The following is a 21,987-nucleotide window of genomic DNA, read 5'->3' as shown; positions in this document are numbered from 1 at the left end:
AATACCTCATTCCTGCTGCCTTCCCTGTCCCTCTCTACTCACATCGTCACTGCCTGAAGTGGCCCTGCTCTTTTAATTTTCTTTTTTACTGTGAAAGAGACCACTTCAATTTTATTCTCATGCCCTGTATAATGTCATAAGCCTAATTCAGGCACTCAGAAACACCCAACTTGGCCTTGTCGATTCTTCTCCAAACTACTGCAAGACTTAAGAGCAGAACACACCAGATTTTCTTTCTCTCTCTCCTTTGCTGCCCTTTCATCCTCTCACCAAATGTTAAAACAGGAGAGGCTCTCAAGGCTTAGACCTGGTCCCTTCTCTTGTTTCTCTCTACCCCCTACCCAGGTCATCGGATCCTTGCCAATGGCTTAATTCTTTTTGTGTGTCACAGACTCTCAGTTTTCTATCTCAGTGCTATTTCCTTTGGGCTCCAGACCTGCATGTGCACTGCCTATGTGGCGTCCTCTGGGATAGAAATGTCAAAGCCAAACTCAGTTGTCTTTCACCAACCTCTTCCTTTGGTGCTCCCTGTCTCAGAGGGTGTTACCCATCCAGCTGCATGAGCGGGAAGTCTGTGGTCTTCTACAGCAGCCCACCTTCTGTGGCTGTTGGAGTCTCTGGAATATGACCACCCGTCTCCACTGTCAGGTCCCCAGTTCAAATGCTGGTCCTCTCTGTTAGGACTGCTTTGTAATCTTTTGATAACCTTTTCTCATTTTACCATGTATATTCCAGCAATTATACCTGGATACATGCCTGAAAGAACTGAAAGACAGGGACTCAAACAGATATTTGTACACCAGTGTTCACAGCAGCTTTATTCACAGTAGCCAAAAGGCGGAAACAATTGAAATGTCCATGGGTAGATAAATGCATAAACAAAATGTGGTCTATACATACAATGGATTATTATTCAGCCTTAAAAAGGAAGGAAATTCCAACATATGCTACAAACTGGATGAACCCTTAGGACATTATGCTAACTGAAATAAGCCAGAAGTGGAAGAGCAAATACTGTATGATCCCACCTCTATAAGGTACCTAGAATAGTCATTTTCATAGATACGAGGTGGAATGATGGTTACCAGGCACTGAGAGGGGACAGGGGGATGGGGCATTGTTGTTTACTAGATATAAAGTTTCAATTTGGGATGATGAAAAAGTTCTGTAAATAGAGATCGACAGTGATGATTTCACAACAATGTGAATGTACTTAATGCCACTGTACAGTACACTTAAAAATGGTTAAATGGTAAATTCGATATGTATATTTTATCAGTAATAAAATATAGGCTTGTCAATACTGCATATAAATCCGCAAATACCTCAGGAATAAAAATTTTAATAAAATACTACAGATAGAAAAAGAATAGGTTTATTTCTTTCACATTCTTTGTTCTTGTTGGAACATTTGTTGGTTATTGAATTTGTATCAGTATCATAGTTGATAGAGTAAGAAATTAACCTGTAGCTCCTGAAATTTGTTCCTGCCTTAGAGTCTTTTAAGATATGGCTCCATCTGCACAGTTATGGAGTATGCTCATTGTAATTCAGACTATTTGAGCTCTTCAACTTTTTAAAAATAAAAAATACGATTGGGTAGTAAATCCCTACTTAAAGGCTACTGAAATGGAGTTAAACAAATTCATCATTTCTTTATGTATGTTAATATGTGAGAGAAAACAACTCAAGTTATTTAACTCTGGCATTTTCATGTTTTTCCAGGTATACCTTGAAAGACTTCTAACATATGCAGAGATAGACATCTGTCCAGCTAACTGGAAGCGAATTGTTCTTGGAGCAATCCTGCTCGCCTCCAAGGTGTGGGATGACCAGGCTGTGTGGAATGTGGATTACTGCCAGATCCTGAAAGACATCACAGTGGAGGACATGTGAGTATGTGTATGTTGGAGGGGTGAGCACCCATAGTCAGGGGAACTGTTTGGGAAGAAAATTACATCCCTTTTGAATGCTCTGTATAGTATAGAATTAATGAGTGTGACGCAATGTCTGTTTTGAGCTGATGTACAATAAGGACGTGGCCATGGAATATTATATGCAGAAATCTGTATTTATCTTTATTGTGGATCATGAACAGGTACTGGTAACAGTTTGTTTTGTGAAACTGGTTTACCGAAACTCTCTTACAGTAACATCTTCCTTTACCTTCATTAGAAAGGTGTAGACCTGTGCCTTTCCCGGCCTGTATCTACTGCTTTTACATCCCAGCTCTGTATCTCACTGCAGACTGATAACAGAGTTAATGTCACGCACCAGTCTTTTGTGGGCAACACCCTGCCCGAAAGCAGAAAGCTAAAATATTGTTTCTTTTTTGTTTCAGAGAGAACATTTTTTCCAATTTGTCATATTTTATAAGTTCAATTGCTAAAATCAGCATTGTGTCTCTGAGGCCTGTCATGTTTCTCACTGTTAGGGCAGCATATTCTCCCTAGCTGGGCTTAGGCCCCCACAGCTCCGTGGTAGTGCCAGTTCCTGAATCCCAGGGGTGGGGGGTCACTGTCCACCCCACGGCTCTCCAGGCAGCCTTTGTATTTCTCAGACTATTCTGTCCTCAGATGTCAGTAAGGACTGTTAACAGAGACCTGCATGCCTGTTGTCAGAGATCTCTGGTGTCTGGGAATGCGGGAAATAGATTTAGAGCCTCTTAGGAGGAAGAAGCTGTATTAGAAATCAGTCAGGATAAACTTAAGAGTTCTTTGTGGCTTATAGGCACTTCTGACGCTATTCATGCCAAAATTCTTCTCATATTGTTTGTTTGGCTTTCTTGGGGAAGCTTTAGGCTAGAGGAGGTTGCCAGCTATGTCCTAATCAACATCCATGCCCCTGGACCCAATAATCCTGGGGACATAGTGATGCAGGACAGGGCAGATTCCCCCAAGTCAGGGGATCTCAACCCCTGCACTGAGAAAAGGGTTTTTGGCAGAGTGTAAGAAAGAATTCAAACACACACCAAAGTTAGAGTCAAAGAAAAATTTATTGGAGAAGGGGTAGTACTCCAAAGACTACCCCTGGTCTCTTCTCAGAGGAAGAGAGTGAGAGAGCCTGTGAGATATTTAGAGGGACAGAGTAAAGGCACTGAGAGGGACCCTGAGTGTTCGTGGAATTCAGTTTGTATATAATCTTTAGTTTATGTGAATTATAGTTTAAAGACTGTGTTTACTCATTTTCCTTTGATATGGACAGTGAGGAAGGATAAAAGTATGTAGCATGAAAAGGTAAGAATATGTAGTGTGAAAGATCTGCTGGCAGTTCCCTAGCCTTTGATCTATAATTTCCCTATGGTTTTAGCCATGGGGAATAAATGATTTTTGTGTAGGGTGCCACTTAAAGACTCTGTTTTTCCTGTTTTTTCTTCACAGTGTGGGGAAGTGGGTTGTTTGGAATCCCAGCAGAAATCTTCCCTTGCTCTGCAGGTGTCCTCATGGCCTGGCTGCAGGGCTTATCAGCATATTGCAGTCTCTGATTATGGCTTGATTAACATTTTAGTTCTTGTGACTCCTCCTTACATTAGTAGGATCTTCATGGTGCCTGAGACTACTACCTTGTGGGACTGTCACATTGGTTCCTATTTCTCACATTGGTTCCTATTTCTCACCACCCTGATGCTCCCCTTGCCTCTGGTTACTGACTTGCTAGGCACCTCATTTTTATGGTACCTGTGAAGCACACTCTTTGATGTTTTTAGGTCTTTTGTTGCTGAGCCATCCCTGCTGTAGGTCTATATAACTCCTTCCTGTGTCTGTAATTCTTTATTATAAAAAGTACAAAAAGTATAAAGAAGTTTTTGATAGTAAGATAATCATTTTGCTTATATTTCAAAGTGAAAATAGCTATTAAAATAATTGTCATTCAGACCATAAAGGAGAAGGACATTTGGGTGCAAGGTTTAAGAAATGCTGACTTGTTTCCTTTATTGGGGGTTATTCTCTCATCCATTCCCTGATATCATTTGACACTGAATTGCACACCACAGAAATGACATCAGGATTGTTCCTTCTCCTTTATATAAAGTCAGTGATGTACAACCAGTGACTTGGTGTGGATGGCAGTGCTCAGGTTCTGGGAGAACAGCAAAGGACTTCCCCACCACGAGCTGTTGTATCTACTTAAATCCAGAGGAAACTACCTCCTGATGTCAGTGGCGGTCTCGGATCTTTTCATCATTTATATCCCAGCTATTTTCGGAAGGAAATGAGACAAGTACACAAATTAAAGAGAACAGAGAAAAACAAAGAACAAAGAGCATTCAGGGTAGGAAGGAGAGTCCTTTTGTGCTATATTATTCTTAATCCACCACGATTAATTTGCTAAAATGCCAGCAAAATGAACTTTCATGTGGACGTAGGATCAGTAGATAATCCTTTTATTTTATGTAAAGCCTTAAAGAAATGTTTATAGGTTATTTTTCAGGAGTCAGGCATTGTCCAATTCATGAGTGTCTCAGTTTGATCCTCTTAACAACCCTATAATACATGCACTTACTATTTCTACTTTATAGATCTGGCTACTGTGGCTTAGAGAGGTTTAGTAATGCTGTGATACAACAAACAGGTGGGGAAGGTTGTTCCCAGCTTTCTTAGTCCCAATGGTAAGAGAAGACAACAATAGAAATGACATGTACCTGTTCCCAGGCTCTCTCTGGAGATAGTTTTAACTAAATGCCTGAAATAGTCATTTTTTAAATTGTCGCTTTCTCTTTAAATAAAAAGGTAGAAGGACAAAAATAACAGGTAATTTGGAATTCCAGATACTTGGGCTCTATTCATTACAGGTTTAAATTACCAACTTAGGAAAAACTGAAAGCTTGCCAAGAATATTTATAATATAATAATAATAGTAATAGTCGTCATGAGGATAATAATGGCATCTATTCTTTATTGAACACTTTTTAGCCTCAAAGGAACAATTTTTATATGTTAATTCACTACTCACAGTTACCCATGAGCTACAATAGTCTCCACTTATCCAAGGTTTCAGTTACGTGCTGTTAACCGAGTTCTAAAAATTCCATAAATAACTTATAACTTTTAAATTGCATGCCGTTCTGAGTAGCATGATGAAATCTTGAGTATTACTGCTCCATCCCACCTGGGATGTGAATTATCCCTTTGTCCAGCATCTTCACACTGAAATATATCCAGCCCATTAGTCACTTCACGGTAGCCATCTTGGTTATCAGATTGGTTATCAGAGAGAGGGAGATCACATTTACATAACTTTTATTATTGTACATTGTCATAATTGTTCTATTTTATTATTAGTTACTATAGTTCCCCCTTATCTACAGCATATATATTTCGAGACCCCCAGCGGATGCCTAAAAATGAGGATAGAACTATATGGACTGCTTTTTCCTATACTGTACATACATACATACCTATGATAAAGTTTAATGTATGAATTAGGCACAGTAAGAGATTAACAACAATAATAATTATTACTCCATTTTACAGATAAAAATGAGGCACTGATAAGTAAGATGCTAGGTGACTTGGCTAGTAACAAAACAGGAATTTATGTTTCCTCTATTCCATATTTTATCCAAAGAAAATCGACATCCATTTTTTTAGCCTGGTCTGTTCCTTTATTGGAAGCCACCGATGATCATGCTCTCATCATCATGCCAGCCACTGGCTGAGACTTAGCAATTCATAGGGCAGTTGATGAATGCCTTCAAATGCCTGTGGCTGAGCAGAGGAAGAATGCATACAGGAAGAGCTTTTGTTCTTAAAAGGTCAGATTGTAAACAGTTTTTCTGAAGAAACTCTGTAGTTTACCCTTTTTCATCCCCATATCTGGGCTGGAGAACAGATTCTACTCAGGGGACCTGGGCCAGCAATTTCTTGGGCTCTTCCCCTTTTCCTAGCAGACTTCTGGGGACTGAAGGCCCTGAGTCATCCCAAGTACAAACACAGCTGACTTAATTCTTGTTCAGAGTATCCTACCGCTTTTTTTTTTTTTTTTTTTTGAGGGCCACTGTGATCCATTTATAGTGTGATATTTAATCTGTTGTGATATATGTATTAACTTACTATAAGGGCCTGTGTATTCTAAGAAAAACTGATCAAACAATTGTATGTGTACAAATTTGGGAAGGAATATGCAAATTTCCTCCCTGCCAGAGGTTTGAAGGAAGCAAGAGGATTCTCTTTTGTTGGGGATATTAGGCAGAAGGATATTCATGCTTATACCACATGTTTATGGTTACTGATCAGCGCAGTCCCAGTGGAATCTCCTATATCTGTTTTGGAGGTACAAGCCAGGTGACCACAACAGCACAGGCCCTCACACATTTGGGCTACCCATCCCTAGAATTGTGGACAGTTGTGTACCCTCAATTTATTTTTAAGTTAACATCTAAAAAATGTTCAGTAGTTGCAAAGGATATCATTGCAGTGTATTTTAAATAGTGGTATGTTTTGGAATAAAATCTTACCATTTGCAACTACATGGATGGACCTAGAGGGTATTATGCTAGACGAAGAAAGACAAATACCAGATGATTTTACTTATATGCGAACAAACAAAATAAATGAACAAACAAAACAGAAACAGACTTAGAGACAGAACAAATTGATGGTTGCGGATGGGAGGGGACTTGGGGGTCTGGGTGAAAAAGGTGGAAAGATTAAGAAGTACCGATTGGCAATTACAAAATAGTGGGGATGTGAAGTACAGCATAGGAAATAGAGCCAATAATATTGTAATAAATGTATATAGTGCCAGATGGGTACTAGACTTAATGGGGATCACTTCATAAATTATATCAATGTCTAACCACTGTGCTGTACACCTGAAACTAATATAAATAATATTGAATGCCAACTGTAATTGAAAAATAAAAAATATGTGTATAAAAAATTTGCAAATTTAGCAACTTAAAGCAACACAAAAAAATAAATCATAGTATTTTTAAGGTGTCCATTGTAGACTGAATTCCATAGTAATATGATACTTAACCATCTCTTTTCTTAAAATCGAAAATTTTATATTCTTTTTTTTTCTTGAACTCATTATTTTCTTTCTGGTTTCCTCTCACAGTTTATTCCTCAAAATTCCATGTAACAAAAAGTGTACACACATATTTAACTGAAATGTTATTTTCTGCAATATAAGACTCTAACTTATTAAAAATATCTCAATTGAGTTATTAATACACAATTGATCAAAATAATAGAAACAAATTTTGATATAAATTATTAAATATAAAGAGTAAAATTTTATGGGAAATATATCTCAATGAAATCAGTAGGGTTGCTTTTTGCTCCATTAGTTCATATTTTCATGTATGATTATTACTTGATAGAATGAAACAAAGTTCAGCATAAGTTTTATTCCCATTTTTCTTTAACGTGAGAGTTGAGAGAACATGTCCATATAAGTAAGTAGAAGAATTTCTAAGTTTTATTGGAAATAAAACTCAGGCGAGTTTTTAAATAATTTTAGAGTTTTATGCAAAAATCACAGTCATCTATATGTAAAAATTGTTTAAATAAGCCTACCAACTCCTCCTTCAGTTTGTTAAAAACAAAAATTGAAAACGACGTAAGTTATTAGCCTGTCATTAGTCATCTACTTTTCAACACCAAATGTTGAAATAAGTCCCTTTACTTGGTTCTCAGAGGTTCTTCTTGAGAACTTGGTGAGGGTGAATGAGTGGCCTGCCTCTCCCTTCCAGAGTCAGAGAAGAGTAACGGAAAGAAACAGTCACAAAGAGAACCTGCATACTTGGTGTGTTCTTGGCAAGTCAGTTTTAAGAGAGAGAAGTGAAAGTTATAGATCTAGACATCTGTTCCTGATGCTCATGTTCCTAGGCAAGCTTGGAGACAGCCTTTGTGTGCTGAATGGGAAAGCATATCCCAGCAGGAAGACCAGGGCCCCACTGAGCCCTGTAACAGATACCTAGTTCTCCTGAGCTGAATTGTGTTTCCTCAAAATTCATATATGGAAGTCCTAACTCCTGGTGCCTCAGAACATAACTGCATTTGGAGAGGAGATGTTTAAAAAGATAATGAAGTTAAAGTGGGATCATTAGGGTGAGCCCTAATCCAATATGACTGGAGTGAGACAACACAGGCAGAGGAACAGCCATGTGAGGACACAGAGAAAAGATGCCATCTGCAAGCCAAGGAAAGAGGCCTCAGAAGCAAATAAACCTGCTGGCACCTTGACCTTGGACTTTCAGCTTCCAGAACTGTGAGAAAATATATTTCTGTTGTTCAAGCCATCCAATCTGTGGCATTTCATTATGGCAGCCCAGAGACTAATGAAGATTTTGGTACTGGGAAGTGGGGTGCTGCTGTAATAAATACCTAAAGGTGTGGAAGCAGCTTTGGACTGGGTGGAGGATGACAGAGTTTTGAGGCTCATGTTAGAAAAACCCTAGATTGCCTTGAGATTGTCGATAGAAATAGGGCATTAAAGGCCATTTTGATTAGGACTCAGAAAGAAAATATGGGAGCTGTAGAGGAAGCTTCTGTCATCTTAGAGAATGTACAAACAGAATGTTGCTAGAAACAGGAATGTTAAAGGTACTTCTGAAGTGAAGTCTCATACTATCAGACATTGGAGGAAAGGCAGTCTTTGTTATAAAGTAGCAAAGAACATGGCCAAATTGTGTCATAGTATTTTGTGGGAAGTAGAACTTAAATGAAGAATTTTAATATTCAGCGGAGGAGATTTCTAAGCAAAGTGTTATAGATGCTGCCTGCTTTCCTCTTGCTATTAATAAAATGTGAGGAGAGAGAGATAAATTGAAGAACGAATTGTTAAGCAAGAAAGGGACCAGAAGTTATAAAGATTTGGAAAATCTCTAACTTCTCAGTCTCAGCCTATCCCTATTTATTGCAAAAAAAAAAAAAAAAAAAAAATTAAATAAAAAAGCATTCTCTGAAGGGACACTAAGGTTATGACTAGACAATGTTTAATAAAGAGTGTGACTCAAGGATCCAATCAAACATCTCAGCAGAAATGCAAGCTTAAACTGAAGGTGACAAATACAGAACAAATGAAAGAGGCTATCAGGGACTTCTGGGACTCTACGAGACGAACCACTAGAGCTGTCAGGCTGCGACATGTGTTATCCAGTTGAAGGCAGTAAATCTACCAAGCCTATTCTCTCTGCATCACGGTTAGTTTTCTGATAATTTAGTATATAACAAGCTGTCAGATGAGATGTCTTTGAAGATATACCGAGGAACCCTGGGAAAATGACATCTTGCTCAGAACTAAATTCCTGTTGACTTTAATCATTGTATGTATATACCCTCAACAAGAGTCCTTGGTATTTTATATACTATTTGGGGCAGGATTAACAGACTAGCTCTCCTGTAAAATTAAAAAGGGGAAGTGTTTTTCTTAGCATTGGGAGAATAAGATCTGCAGTGACACCTTTTGGCCACAGGCAGCTCCCACATTAACCCGGGAGAGTTCCTTCTAATAAGTCCATTTGTTTGGGCTCTTCTGGCTTTAGTGGTATTCTTGTTTCATTAAAATTTTATCTGAGTTCCAGTATTTCATAGGATGATCTCTTATTAAATCTCATTTAAATGAAGTATAAATGAAAGTCATTTAAAGTAAAAATTATTCCAAATCAAAGTAATTTAAATTCCATAAAAGTATAAAATTTAGCGCAGTATATACATTTGGAACTTGTTAATCCTTTCACTAAGCTGAGTAGAAACAACATGCAACTTAAGCTGTTTCTCTAATTAAAAGACCTGAGTGTGACCTCTTGGTCTTTCCATCTGAAACACTCACACCTTCCATAGCAACTTGCTGAAGTTTCTTAATTCCCATTTGCTCAGAAGCCTCTCTAAAACCACCTACCCTTGCTCACATCCCAGCCTCCCTACCCACCTCCTTAACACTACTGTCTCCTCCTGTCACAGTAGCATGAGACTGGGGCAGAGTCCTCTGCAGTCTCTGATGGCTTAGTGAGGTGGCTCACCAGCAGCAGACTCCATGGGGACAGGATGGTGCTATATTAGTTTGAGGCTTGAAAACATCAGAGATCTATATGCAGGGGCCATAACTAGGGACTCAGTGTTCAGGAGAATCATGGAGGCTGGATCAGGAGAGGTGAGGCCTAGCACTGGGGACAGGGCTTGTCAGCCTTCAGCTCCTTTTACAAGGAGATGGTGATAATGTGTCCTGTCCTCCTGCGGGCATGGGGGTGGTTTAGGCACCACTGCTGGAAATATCCTGCTCCAACCCTAGTTTTTTCCACTGGAACTCCATGCTTGCCAAACCCAGTTTAGCTCTCACTTCTATGGGAAGCCTTTGCTGATCCCTGTACCCGCTGAGCTTGGTCTGCTCCATTCACTAGAAGCAATCATTGAGCACCATCTGTATATGTCAGGTACTATGCTAGGGGCTAGGCATATGAAATCTCATGTCACGGTTTCTGGCTATGAGGAGACAAGTAGAGGAGACTGATTTAAGGCAACAGAGAGGAGTGTGAGAAAGGACAAATATAGGACTATGTGGTGTGCTGTTGGGGCACAGGGTGCTTCCTGGGGGAGGTGGCACTGAAACTGAGTGCTCAACCAAAAGATTCTAAGGACTTTTCATCCCCCCAGGTTTTAACTACTGAGAAATAGATCTGATTTAAAAGATAACTGATATGAGGACATTCTCAAAGTAAAAATGTAACCTGGCTACCCATCATTAGTTTTCATCAAAATATAAATAGGTTGGACAGATGGGTCTTAATACCTACGCTGGCTCCTTTACTGATCACCCTTTTAGTTGGGTGGTTCTCAGTGTGGCCAGGACCAGATGTATCAGCATCCCATGGGAGCTTGTTAGACACGTACATTCTCAGGCCCTTTCCAGCTGTGCTGAATCAGTGATTGAGCGCAGTTTCAGAGGTCTGTTTTAACAAGCCTTCCCTCCGGTTGATTGAATTGGTGCTCAGTTTGGGAACTATTGTTCTCATCTTCGGAGTTGGTGAGTTCTCTTTGTAAGAGGCTGGGACTGCATTCACCTTTTCCCTCCCTGCTTTGCCTAAGGAAGTCCCTTCAGCAGTTCTGCCACTCTTCTCCCAGGAAGTATAGAAGGGCCATTAAAGAAAGGCATCTTCTAGGTCTAGCAGAGGCCTTTTCTCTGGGCAGCTGTCTGGGACCCTCACATGACTGCACTCGACAGCTATTGACTGCTTCATCTGCCTCATACTTGAGCTGATGGCTGTTGCTGAGAATTGCTGCCCGATCCTGCTGTGTGTATGTTAGGTCTCAGTGAAACAAATCACCCTGAAGAGATTATCCCAGTTAATCAAGCCTCAGCCTTCTGGGCATCTGATTGAGTGGATTCATCTTTTAATACCAGGATGGTGGTTAAGCTGCAACTCTGGTGTCCAACCAGGCAATTAATTAGATGGCTTTTCTCCCTGGAGGATGCAGTTTTCCAGAGTCTTGTGTCCATCAGCTTGCCTTGGCAGGCCATGCAGCCTGGTGTGGCAACTAAATTTGTGTGCCATCTTTGTCTTTGCAGGAATGAGTTAGAGCGACAGTTTCTTGAATTGCTCCAGTTCAACATCAATGTTCCTTCCAGTGTTTATGCCAAGTATTATTTTGATCTTCGTTCTCTGGCAGAAGCAAACAACCTGAGCTTTCCTTTGGAGCCCCTGAGCAGGGAAAGGGCTCACAAGCTTGAGGTAACGTGCTTTACCATACTGGTTTTTGGTGCACTGCTGCAGATATGTTATCTGGGTACACTGGAAGGGTCCGATCACGATGACAATTTCTCCACTCTGTGTTGTTGTAAAATAAGGACACCGTGTAAAAGAAGGGTACCCTGGATTTAGAGCTGGCCAATTAATTTAGTTGATTAGAATTTTACAACCTTACATTTTCAGTAACCTTAATATCAGTTTTTATTTAATGTGCATTTATTCTATTTTTTAAATCAAAGATTTTTTTTTTTTAATTTTCTGTTTTTTAAAAATAAGGCCAAAAAAAAAATTTCCCAGCATGAGCTTTTATCAGGCGAAAAATACTAGATGGCCCTAATGATTGGGAATCCAGAAAGGATTGATTCTGCTTTTCACTTTTCAAAATATTTTCCCCACAGCTAGGTGAGAGCCAGGGCCAGCCCCACTGGCCTTGGTCTGGGTTTCGGGCCTTCATTGTTAAGCTGTATGATTTTTGTGTCTCATACTTTTGTGGAGCTCAGCATCATATTGGCACCTAGCTCTTCCCATCTTTTGGGCTGGATGAAAAGCGGTAGAGTGATAAGAGGCTCACTGGTGAAATGCCCGCCCTCCCCTACCAGAGCAGGTGTTTAGAAGCCCTCTGCACCTTCATCTCTGGGCCCATGTTGGTCTCATTTCATTGACCCTTTGACCAAAGTGGTAGATGGCACAGACATGTCCCAAGCTTGGTGAGACCTAAGAAGTCTAGGCTGCCTGTCCCATTATCCATCCCAAGTGAACTGTCCTCCCATGGTCAACAGGATCAGGGTGGCTAGAGTGCTGGCCTAATAGATTTAACAGCTACGAACAAAGCTAGTTGAGGAAAAAGGGTTGGTATGGATTTCAAGCTCAAGAAAGCAAAACTTTTAAATAAAAATTTTAAAAGTTTCAAGAAGGAAACTTAGTAAAACTTAGTTTAGAAAAGACTGGATACACAGCACTGGGTTTAAAATAAAAATCCAGTGAGATTTTTAGAACTCAGCCTCTTTTCTGTCATTGTATGCCAGCCACTAGAGTGAAACTGCTCCCTAAGTCTCCCATTTCTCTGTATTCAAGCACAAATCATGGGAAACCCTTCCTCTGAAGGACTTTTCTCCAAGGCAAATACTATCAAACCTTTGCAAGCATACACGTGAAATAGAATTCAGTGCCAGGGTGAGCGTGAACCCCGTTTCAGCTGCGCAGCAGTCCCCCTCTCCTCGTTTACTGAGATGGGCTCCAGTCACTCCTGCAGCTCTGAGGACAGGAGCTTGGAGCTCCTGGGAGCCGTTCAGCACTGAAGGAAAGTAGGTCTGTGGTTCTCTGAGCAAGGAAACCTCGTGGTTCAGGTCAGCTAAATGGGGAGCACACAGGCTGGCTGAGACTGGGGGAGTCGGTGGCAGCTGTTAACTCCATTACCTTATATGAGTGGAAAGAGGCGAGTACGCACCCGCTCCTAGGGTGGCCGTGCCAAGTGTCCCCAGGGGCTCACTGGGGAAGAAGGAGCCAGCATGACTGTTTTCTCTCTCTCTCCTCCCAAGACACAAATCTTGCCCTCCTCTGTAGGGCTGGACAGAAGCACTGGGGAAGCAGTTGACATCCTTTTGTAGTGATTTTTTTAGGAATGGGGTTTCATTGTTTTCCAGACCATAGCATCCCTGTTAGTCCATTCGGTTAGCAAACTTGAATCCCATAATGGAAAGCAAGGACTAAGACCTCATAGAAGTGGCCATTTGCTGAAGTTCTGTGCTTGTTTACACGCCCCACCAAATGGCTGTTTTGATACACTGGCTACAGGGCAGGGTGTGGAAACGAGTGCACCAAATACCAGGGCAAATGCAAAGTGGCCTTTTCATTAGCAGGGCCATTTCTCTTCACAATAAATTAGTATATCTCTGTGCATGTGGGAATGTGATTAAAGCTAACAGTTTGTGTAATAAAATCTAGAATAAAGTAGTACATTGCTGATTCGTTATGATATTGCATTCGGACTCATACTGTTTATAAGCTGAGAATCAATAGATGGTAATGTTAGGAAGTTTAAATGAAGATAATTTGCTTTAAAAAAATGATTGCTCTAATGCCCTTAAGGAATCTGATTTTCTGTTCTTTATATATGCCACCTATATTATGTGTACAAAATATATTTCAAAGGAATTCTCAGTGTTTTAGCCCACCGGCAACCCTCATTCATCTCTCATTTAGAAGAAGACAGCCTTGACTCCTGTCTCCTTCGATCCACCCTCCATGGCGCCAGTGCAGTTGTTTTTCTAAAATGCAATCGTAGGTTTTGGAATGTTAACTCTTAAAGTCATTGGCACTTTTGCATTGCCAGCCTGTGGGCAGCCATGTCAGCCTGGCCCTGGCAGCTCTGCTTCTCCATCCGCTGTTGCCCCGCAGTAGCCGTCCCTGAGCCGTGCGCTCGATCTGCTCTTGCCGGGCCAGCACACGCGGTTGCGATTTCGTGCCCTGCTGAGAATACCGCATCTCTCATGATAGTCTCCTCTCCCCTAACTATAGTTTTTGAAGCCTAGTTCTGATGGCCAGTCTCAGTGATGAGTGTCCTTTCAGCAGTTCCCCAAAATAGAATCAGTTGCTCAGTCTCCCTCTGTTTCCGGTACTTGGGTCATGCCATCGGTACGCCCATGCCTCTGTTATGTGCATATCTCATCTGGAACTTATATACCCATTCAACACATATTTATACATATTTACTCAGGGCGCTCTGACACCAAGGTCGGTTAGAGCTTGGCCCTGGGAACTGTCCTGAGCAAAGCTCATAGAGCCTGCTCTTACAGAGTTCGTATTCTGCTGGGAGGATGCAGAGAGTAAACAATAAACAATTTTTTTTTTAGTATGTATTTTCTAGTATGTTAGGTTAGTTAAAGAAAGAGTAGAACAGGCTAGGGGTGCTGTAGGCAGAGCCCCATCAAGTACGTGACATTCGTACAAAGACCTGACTGTGCAGATACCTCAGGCTGACGGAGGAGCTGCTGCAGAGCCTGTGGTGGGAGCAGCAGGGAAGTCAGACAGCAGGGAGGGCGAGACGACCGGAAAGCATGGGGAAGGGTCAGGGAGTGAAAGAGGAAGCAGAGAGAATAGCTGCAAGGATTATTCCGGAATCCCAGCAAGAGCCAGTGGGATCTGATCAGGGCATGGCATGAAGTCAACTGCTTTTGTACCTTTTCCCCTTGACTGTGACTTCCCAGTGGATGGGCACTGCGTCTGTCTTCCTAGCCCTGGTACAGTCCCTGGCCTTTGGCTTTAATTGTGTGGAATAAAAGACCTCATCTTTGCTTCATCATTTTTGTCACCCCTGCCTCTAGATCCCCTTACAGATGGCAGGTGAATATGGTTGGGACAAGCTCCCTGGGGTGGTACGAGCGTGTCCAGCTTTTGTCATGTGCTCTCTCCTGCACATTGGCAGCCCTGGGAGAGCTGTGGCTGCACTCTGACCCCAGGGCAGGCCTGACCCTGCTCTTAGCTGTGGCCCTCCCCCTTGGAGTCTCATTGCCCTCATCAGCAGAATGAGGACTACGTTGATTATCTCTGTATTCCATGTTTCTGTGTCCCGTCTGGTTCCCTTCTGCAACAATGCTATAGAGATGACTCAAATAACCAGTCACCTGCTCTAACTCAGTCTCTGATTAATGATCATTGCCCAGAGCTGAGCTCTCCCCACGCACCTACCATGGAGCTGCAATACATCACAGCCTCGTTGTGAGGTGCTGTTATTACCCCATTTGCAGACAAGGATGCCAAGGACTTCAAAAGGGCCACATACCCAGGTCACAGGTGGGGAACCACCATTGAACCGGAGCTGGCTGACCCCAACACTGTCATAGAGTTGCCTCACATTTTGAGATTGTTTTCTCAGTTAGGCTGTAAGCACTTTGGAAACAAGGACCATATGTACACTTCCTTCCTACACCCCACTGTGACCAGCACGGGTCTGGGCCATGGGATGTGAACCACACAGGGCAGGGAGGGGTTCCTACTGGTTTTGTTCACGAGTGTCCACAGTGCCTAGAATGGTGCTGCTCACGGCTATGGTTGAGTGAGCAGGTGGAGGGCATTTCCATTCTGAATGGTCTCTCTTCTCTCCCAGGCCATCTCTCGCCTCTGCGAGGACAAGTACAAGGACCTGAGGAGACCCACAAGGAAGCGGTCAGCAAGCGCTGACAATCTGACTCTGCCGAGATGGTCCCCAGCCATCATCTCCTAACTGTGGGTGTCCTCACTGAAGGCCGTACCATCCCTCAGTTTCTCCTTTAGTTTGAGAAAAGACAGACTTGGGGTGGTTTGATGGTTTTGTTTTTGGTTTTTCTTTCCTTTTTTTTTTTTTTTTTTTAAATCCATAGCTCCATCAGGCTGCCTTGATGACCGCCTCTGAGCTATGTGGCTCACACACAGCGAGGCTTCGAGGGAAACAAAATCAGTATTCTGGAAATTCTGTTTCACACCTTTCCCTATCATCAACAGCACTTCCTTCATGGAGGAAAAAGACTCTAATCCTGGAGGAGGAAATAAAGGGAAAGAGAAGTCGTGTAGAGGCAGGGAAAATGGTTAAAATGGCATGGCCATTTTTTAAGTCCCTTATCTGGTCAATAGGTGAATATGACGGAAAACACAGCAGTAGGTTAACACAGTTGGATGTGCATTAAACACAAGAGTACTGCCTTTATCACCTCCGTCTGGATCAGTCTGTTCCATAAGACTTCTTGCATTCCTTCTGGCAGCTTCTTTGGGATTTGGGGGATTTTTGTTGGTTTTTATTCTGTTTTGGTTTTGGTCCTACAGAGCAGAGAATATAGTTTGTACTCATCATGGCACAGACATCCAAATAAATAGTATCAGTTGTTTCTCTCTGCACTGTCCCGGCGAGCTGTCTCCTGAGCTTTCTTCCTCACAGGTGGGACGCACTTGTTAACGCTTCTCTACACTTTTATTTTATACAGTTTTTCTTCAACAATGGCAGAATTAACTTGACTATAGTGCTGAACCAAAAGTATCCCTTTCCCTCTTTATTCCTTGCCCCCTAAAAATTCTAACATGGGTGCTTGTGCCTTCCGATTTTCATGCAGTTTATTTTTTGTTGTTGTTCTAACCTGAAGTTGTAGTTACAAATCAGTCAGATGTCGTGAGCCGAGGAAATGATGTGCAGTAGAGGGTGTGTCCTTGGCCAAGATTTTCCAGAGCGCTGGGTGTTGTCCTGAAGTTATTGAGTAGGAGCCATTTCTTTGTACACCCTGCCCAGTTCATTCTTCTACTTCCACATCCAGTGTTGCAAGCAATATTCTTATCAACTTTTATATGTTTACCTTAAATTGAAGTTAGTATAAATCAAAGTTATTTGTATAAAATTTTTTAAAAACCTAAAATAAAAAGGGTAGGTTTGGGTATTCCAGTGGGAAGATCATTAAAGGGCAAAATGTTACTATTTATTGAGATATTTTTCACAGAATGATAGGAAAAAAAAAAAACTCAACTTGCATTTTCATCGTGGGTGCTTAGAGAAGTTACACAAAATTCAAACTGTGAAGGTTTATGCTTCATTATGCTTCATTTGTTTCTGACTATCCCTAATTTGCTTATGGATTAGATAGTAATCTTTTATAAAGTAAAATAAAAAGGTTAATGATCAAATATCAAAGAGTAAATCTGATATTAAGTCCAAGAATTGGAGTCAGTGAAGCATATAATGCTTTGGGTTTTTGCATATTTTCTTGGGTCACAATGACAGGTTCTAAGCATTTTCCTTTTTCAAGTCTCTGAGGCAAACAGCAGCAGATACTCTGTGTTTCACCTTTCTCCTATGTGAGCTTGGAAAACTTTGGAACTTTATATTATTTATCCTGAGCACCCTAAAATCATATACCTTCTCCCCGTACATGCTGCTCCTGATGACACATGCTTTGGAATGGAAGGAATTCAGAAAGTCAAAACCCCAAGAACACCACTCTAAGAGTGCTAGTCAGGTTGCATTGAATTTTATATCATGTGTAAACATAACTGGGCCAGAAATATTGTCAAGTTCTTTCTAAACTTTCAAAAGCAAACATGCAGAACAGGAAAAGTTCATTATTTTTCCATTGTAATTGTGTGGATATACTCTGTATGGGTACCAAAATCAGCATCTCTCTTCAAGTAAGAGTTGGATTTAGAACTTCAGAGATCTAAAAATGTAGAAAATATCATTTTATATTCCCTATTCTATATAACATACAAAGGGACATATTTTTCTTAGCTGAATCTGAATACCTCTCAAGCATAAATTAGTTCCTCTCATGTAAAGTATTTTACCAGTCCATTTCAAGGAAATAGGTTCTGCTGCCTTTAAAGCAGAAATCTTATTTTTATCCCTTTTATTTGAATGAGAGAGATTTGAAATTGAATTATGTAAATATATCAATGCATCTGCTATTATTTTGTGGAGTTTATTAAACTACTTTAAAAAATTGTATAGTCTATTTATTGTATGTATGTACATATAGTCTGATAACTTGAAATTTAAAGTGAATCCCATAAACCCCGGCTCAGTCTTTGTTTAGACTGTTGAATATGTTTTAGCCTTGTGCACTGGACTCTACCTCTGTATAGGAAAAATTTCCATATTCATTAATAAGTATTGATCTGTATTAATTGGTTATGTTTCTTGCACTAAGGATTTTTAAAACTGCTGTAAGTGTAGATTTTACTTTTGCAGTATGAATCACTTGACACATAGGTAGATTTTAGGTTCGTTTTATTTTTCTACATGATGATGAAGACAACATTTTGTTCTCTGCTTTGTTCTAAGTTTGCCAAAAAAAAAAAAAAATCCCAACAACAGTACAAGTACAGTACTATTGTTAATCGTAGTGACTGTAATTTGTTTGCAAGGTGATTCAATGCCCTAAAATTAAAGCTGGATTACTCTTTAGGAATACATTGTCTTAGTGTAGTTTTTAAATGCACAGTTTTCATCACTAACGAGGGATGAAGAAAACCACACAATTTGTTGACTTTAATTTTAGATTTGACTTAAATAACAAAGTCACTGGGAGAATAAGTATATAGCTCAATGAAAAAAAATTTTTTTTACTTTGTTTTACCTTTTTTTTTTTTCTTTTAACCGGGAAAAGGGAAAGAAGTTGGGAATTTAAAAACAAATTGGAGGGTGAGCTGGGAGATCCTGCCCAGAACGAGGACCTGCTTCCATGCCTTACTGCACAAGAGCAGAGCCTGGAGCTTTGCCTGCGTCCACGGGCCGAATCCCTGAGCTCCTTCCGTGGGCTTTGGCAGGGGCCTCTCCATCTTGGGGTTTCTCTTGATTGTGGGGATTTTAGTCCTCAGCTAAGGGGCAAAGCAGAATTTTAGTGAGCAATTTCTGTCCTTTCTGGCTTTTGGTAACCTCTCACCACCCGGGGCCATATTTTACAGCTTTGAATTTTTTAAATGATAAAGTATTCCTGGTTCATTGTAGGTTTTAATAAGTGTTAAATAAATACATACATAGAACAAATAGTGTCTGCCTCCCTGCTACATTATTTGAATATTTTTATAAAATTCAACAGGTTTTATAGATGCCGAGTGGACCAAATCTTTGCAAGAGCAGTGGAAAAGTGTTAGTCTTATAAGCCTTGAGTGACTCAAATAAGTATTAAGACCTCTGGCAGTTGCAAGGTAAAGACTTACTAGAGCTCATCACATTTATATCAGTGCCTTATTTTATCTCTAATCACTTTATCCCCTTAACTTCATTGAAGTCAGTATTTCAAGACTTAGTTTGGATAGATCTTAGAGACATGGATCATCTTCCCAAAGGCCAACCAGAGAGTCCCACTCTTGTTGAAAAGAGGAAATGGGAAACGCCTTGGAGCTGAAATGGGAAAAGGATACTTAAAGATTAATTTGAGATTTATGTTTTAAGCTATGTGGTTTGCAAGAAAAACCCTACACATGTCTTCATTAAGATCATGGTTTGCTATTACTGAATGCAAAGTTAGTAGAGCTATTATCCCACCTGAAAACAAATCCCCACAGGTGCCAGACAGGCCCCAGCACAGGTGAGTGAATGTCACAGTGTTCGAAGCTACAAAATTGGTTATGGAGTTTGGACCTGACCAGGTCAGCCAAATTTCTTTCCATTTTTTTCTCCAGTTTTCTTACCAAGTTTGTATGTGTGACGCTGCTAAAGGTCTACTATGTCACTTTCTGTTAGAAACTTTATCAATAAAGAGTTCAGTGAGTAGCACCACAATGATGTGCTTTTATTCATCTCTCAGTTGAAGAGTCACTGGAGGCAGTTGTGTGTCTGTATTGCTGTGAGGACTTGTCCTGGCATCTTATCCTATCCATTTGCAGGTCTTTGTAGAATACATTCTGGAAGAACCTGTTACTGTGAGAAATGTCTGACCGAATGGTGTTACAGGTCTTAGTAAGCTTTCTTGTGTCCTTTAATGACTTGATTTGGCAGAGGGCTTTATTCCTTTGAAGAGCTTTTGTTTATTATGAATGTTTTCAAATGCAGGATATAAGAATGGCATTCCAAAATAAATGCCATTTTGGACAAAGATAGTAAATGTAACTAGAACTTGTATGTAACATTATGTTGGTATTGGTTTTTATGATAATGGAACCTTGGATTTCAGTCTCATTTCAAAGTTAACTTGTATGACCTTGGACAAATCACCTCACCTCCCTGGATCATTCAGTGAACTTGACTGGCAGAAATACACTTGCTGGTTGTTTTCACTGTCTGCCTTACTGTGTTCCTGAGCATACACTGCTCAGCCAGGGTTAGGTCGCAGTTGTTGGATGCTGCTGTGCATGAGTGTAGGAATGCTGTGAAAGACAAGTGCAAGCCTAATTGGAGTTTCCCTGGGGGAAATCAGTTGTCACTTCCAGAGTTCCCCGCTAAAGAAGAGTGGCCATGGGTAGATAGAGCTGTGAAAGGCATGGGTGTTCAGGTTTTAGCTACTGCCCATCCTCTCCCTGGCTCTGTTCTAATGTAACTGAATATCCAGCTCGTCCTCTAGTTCAGTTTTCCTGGACCTGGTTTGTGGATTCTTGTCCACATTGATGGATGCAGAAAATCTCAAAACAGTGAAGTTGTTTGTTAGGGTCTTCCCAAAGTGAATCTTTGGAAAAGGCTGCTTGATCATTGTTAATCCCCAGATGAGCCTTCTTAGAACAACAAACCAGAAGCCCTGGAAGCCCAGCCTTGGAAGAGAAGGATTCTGCTCTTTCTGTATGGCACTTCCTATCAGCCCAGGAGAATAGAAAACAGCCATGTGCAGGCTTCCCAAATCTGCCCCTGTTCATCAGCTCTCATGGTCTACTTAAAAGAGTTGTGTTTCGGGGGACCAAAGAGTCAAGGTCCACTCCAAAGAGAAGAGTAGCATTTGGGGGACGGCATATGGTAAAACAATTCTGCAGGGTCAGCACACCGGACGAGGCCTCACCAGGACACTTGGACATTTGGTCTGGCAAGTCTCACAGCTTTGTTGGGTTCCGAGTTGCCTCCTCTAAAACAAAGAAATGTGTCATTCTCTAGATTAAGAGTGTTTCCACTCTTAATAGTCAATTATTCTGTGAATAACTTCATTCTGGATTTTTCTAGAACCAGTCTTGAGACAGAACAAATTTACTCACCCCAGCAATCTTTAAAAAAAAAAAAAAAAAAAATGCAGAACTTGAGAAAAACTATGATGCAGCATTCCAAATCCCAAGTGTTCATTAACTCCCTTAAATTGTTGTCTGCAGCATCCTGCTCCAAGCACTGGCCTCTTATATGTGAGCAAATCTGGAATGGAAAGGTTAAAAAGCCAGTTTAGGTCTTCTAACTCTACAGTTAGTGCTCTTACACCAAACCACTGCTGCTTCTCTAGTGTAAATATGTAAATACAAAAGAAGCGTATACTTCAAAAAACTCATGGTAAAGAAGGTAAAATTCATAGAGCTCCTCTTAGAAAATCATGAGATTATCTGCAGCTACAGTAACTTTAATTTCCCCTTCATAAATTTAAAGTAGTAATAAATGTGAAATAGGAGAAAATACGCTGACCCATTTTATTAGGAATAAAAATTATCAATATATTATAACTAAGTATATGTAACAACATTACTGTTTTCAAAAACTTGTTAGACTGAAATAGGATACTATGGTAGCAATAGTTTGGAAATTCTGGAAAGCTCATCAATTTCTATGGAAATATTAAGAACCTCCCCTTTGGAAGGGCCATTGGGAATGTCAACACTAGACTGCTGGAAATAAATGGATTTGAATTAAGAATATATTGTTTTATCCAATG

General features: G+C 40.6%; 2 protein-coding genes across 6 annotated transcripts in view; one reads left to right on the top strand and one right to left on the bottom strand.

Moving 5' to 3' along the window:
* Nucleotides 1-18,153, top strand: part of CCNY (cyclin Y) — a 195,861-nt gene extending 177,708 nt beyond the window's left edge. For 4 of the 5 annotated variants that reach the window (XM_036228042.1, XM_016159626.2, XM_036228041.1 and 1 more), the window contains 3 exons: nucleotides 1,726-1,892; nucleotides 11,515-11,677; nucleotides 15,801-18,151. In XM_036228042.1, the coding sequence (XP_036083935.1) occupies nucleotides 1,726-1,892; nucleotides 11,515-11,677; nucleotides 15,801-15,917 (447 nt within the window). In that variant the 3' untranslated portion in view covers nucleotides 15,918-18,151. Of the gene's footprint in view, nucleotides 1-1,725; nucleotides 1,893-11,514; nucleotides 11,678-15,800 lie in introns of all 5 variants that reach the window. The other variant, XM_036228040.1, reaches the window with a different exon arrangement.
* Nucleotides 16,014-21,987, bottom strand: part of LOC107518177 — a 35,304-nt gene continuing 29,330 nt past the window's right edge. The window contains exon 5 of the mRNA XM_036226600.1: nucleotides 16,014-21,479. The gene's annotated coding sequence lies outside the window, so the exon portion shown is untranslated. The remainder of the gene's footprint in view (nucleotides 21,480-21,987) is intronic.

The sequence above is a fragment of the Rousettus aegyptiacus genome, unplaced genomic scaffold, assembly GCF_014176215.1.
Source record: "Rousettus aegyptiacus isolate mRouAeg1 unplaced genomic scaffold, mRouAeg1.p scaffold_m13_p_10, whole genome shotgun sequence".
In the NCBI taxonomy this organism is placed as follows: Eukaryota; Metazoa; Chordata; class Mammalia; order Chiroptera; family Pteropodidae; genus Rousettus; species Rousettus aegyptiacus.
The sequence above is the reverse complement of the archived record's forward strand: the minus strand, read 5'-3'. Positions and strand labels throughout refer to the sequence as shown.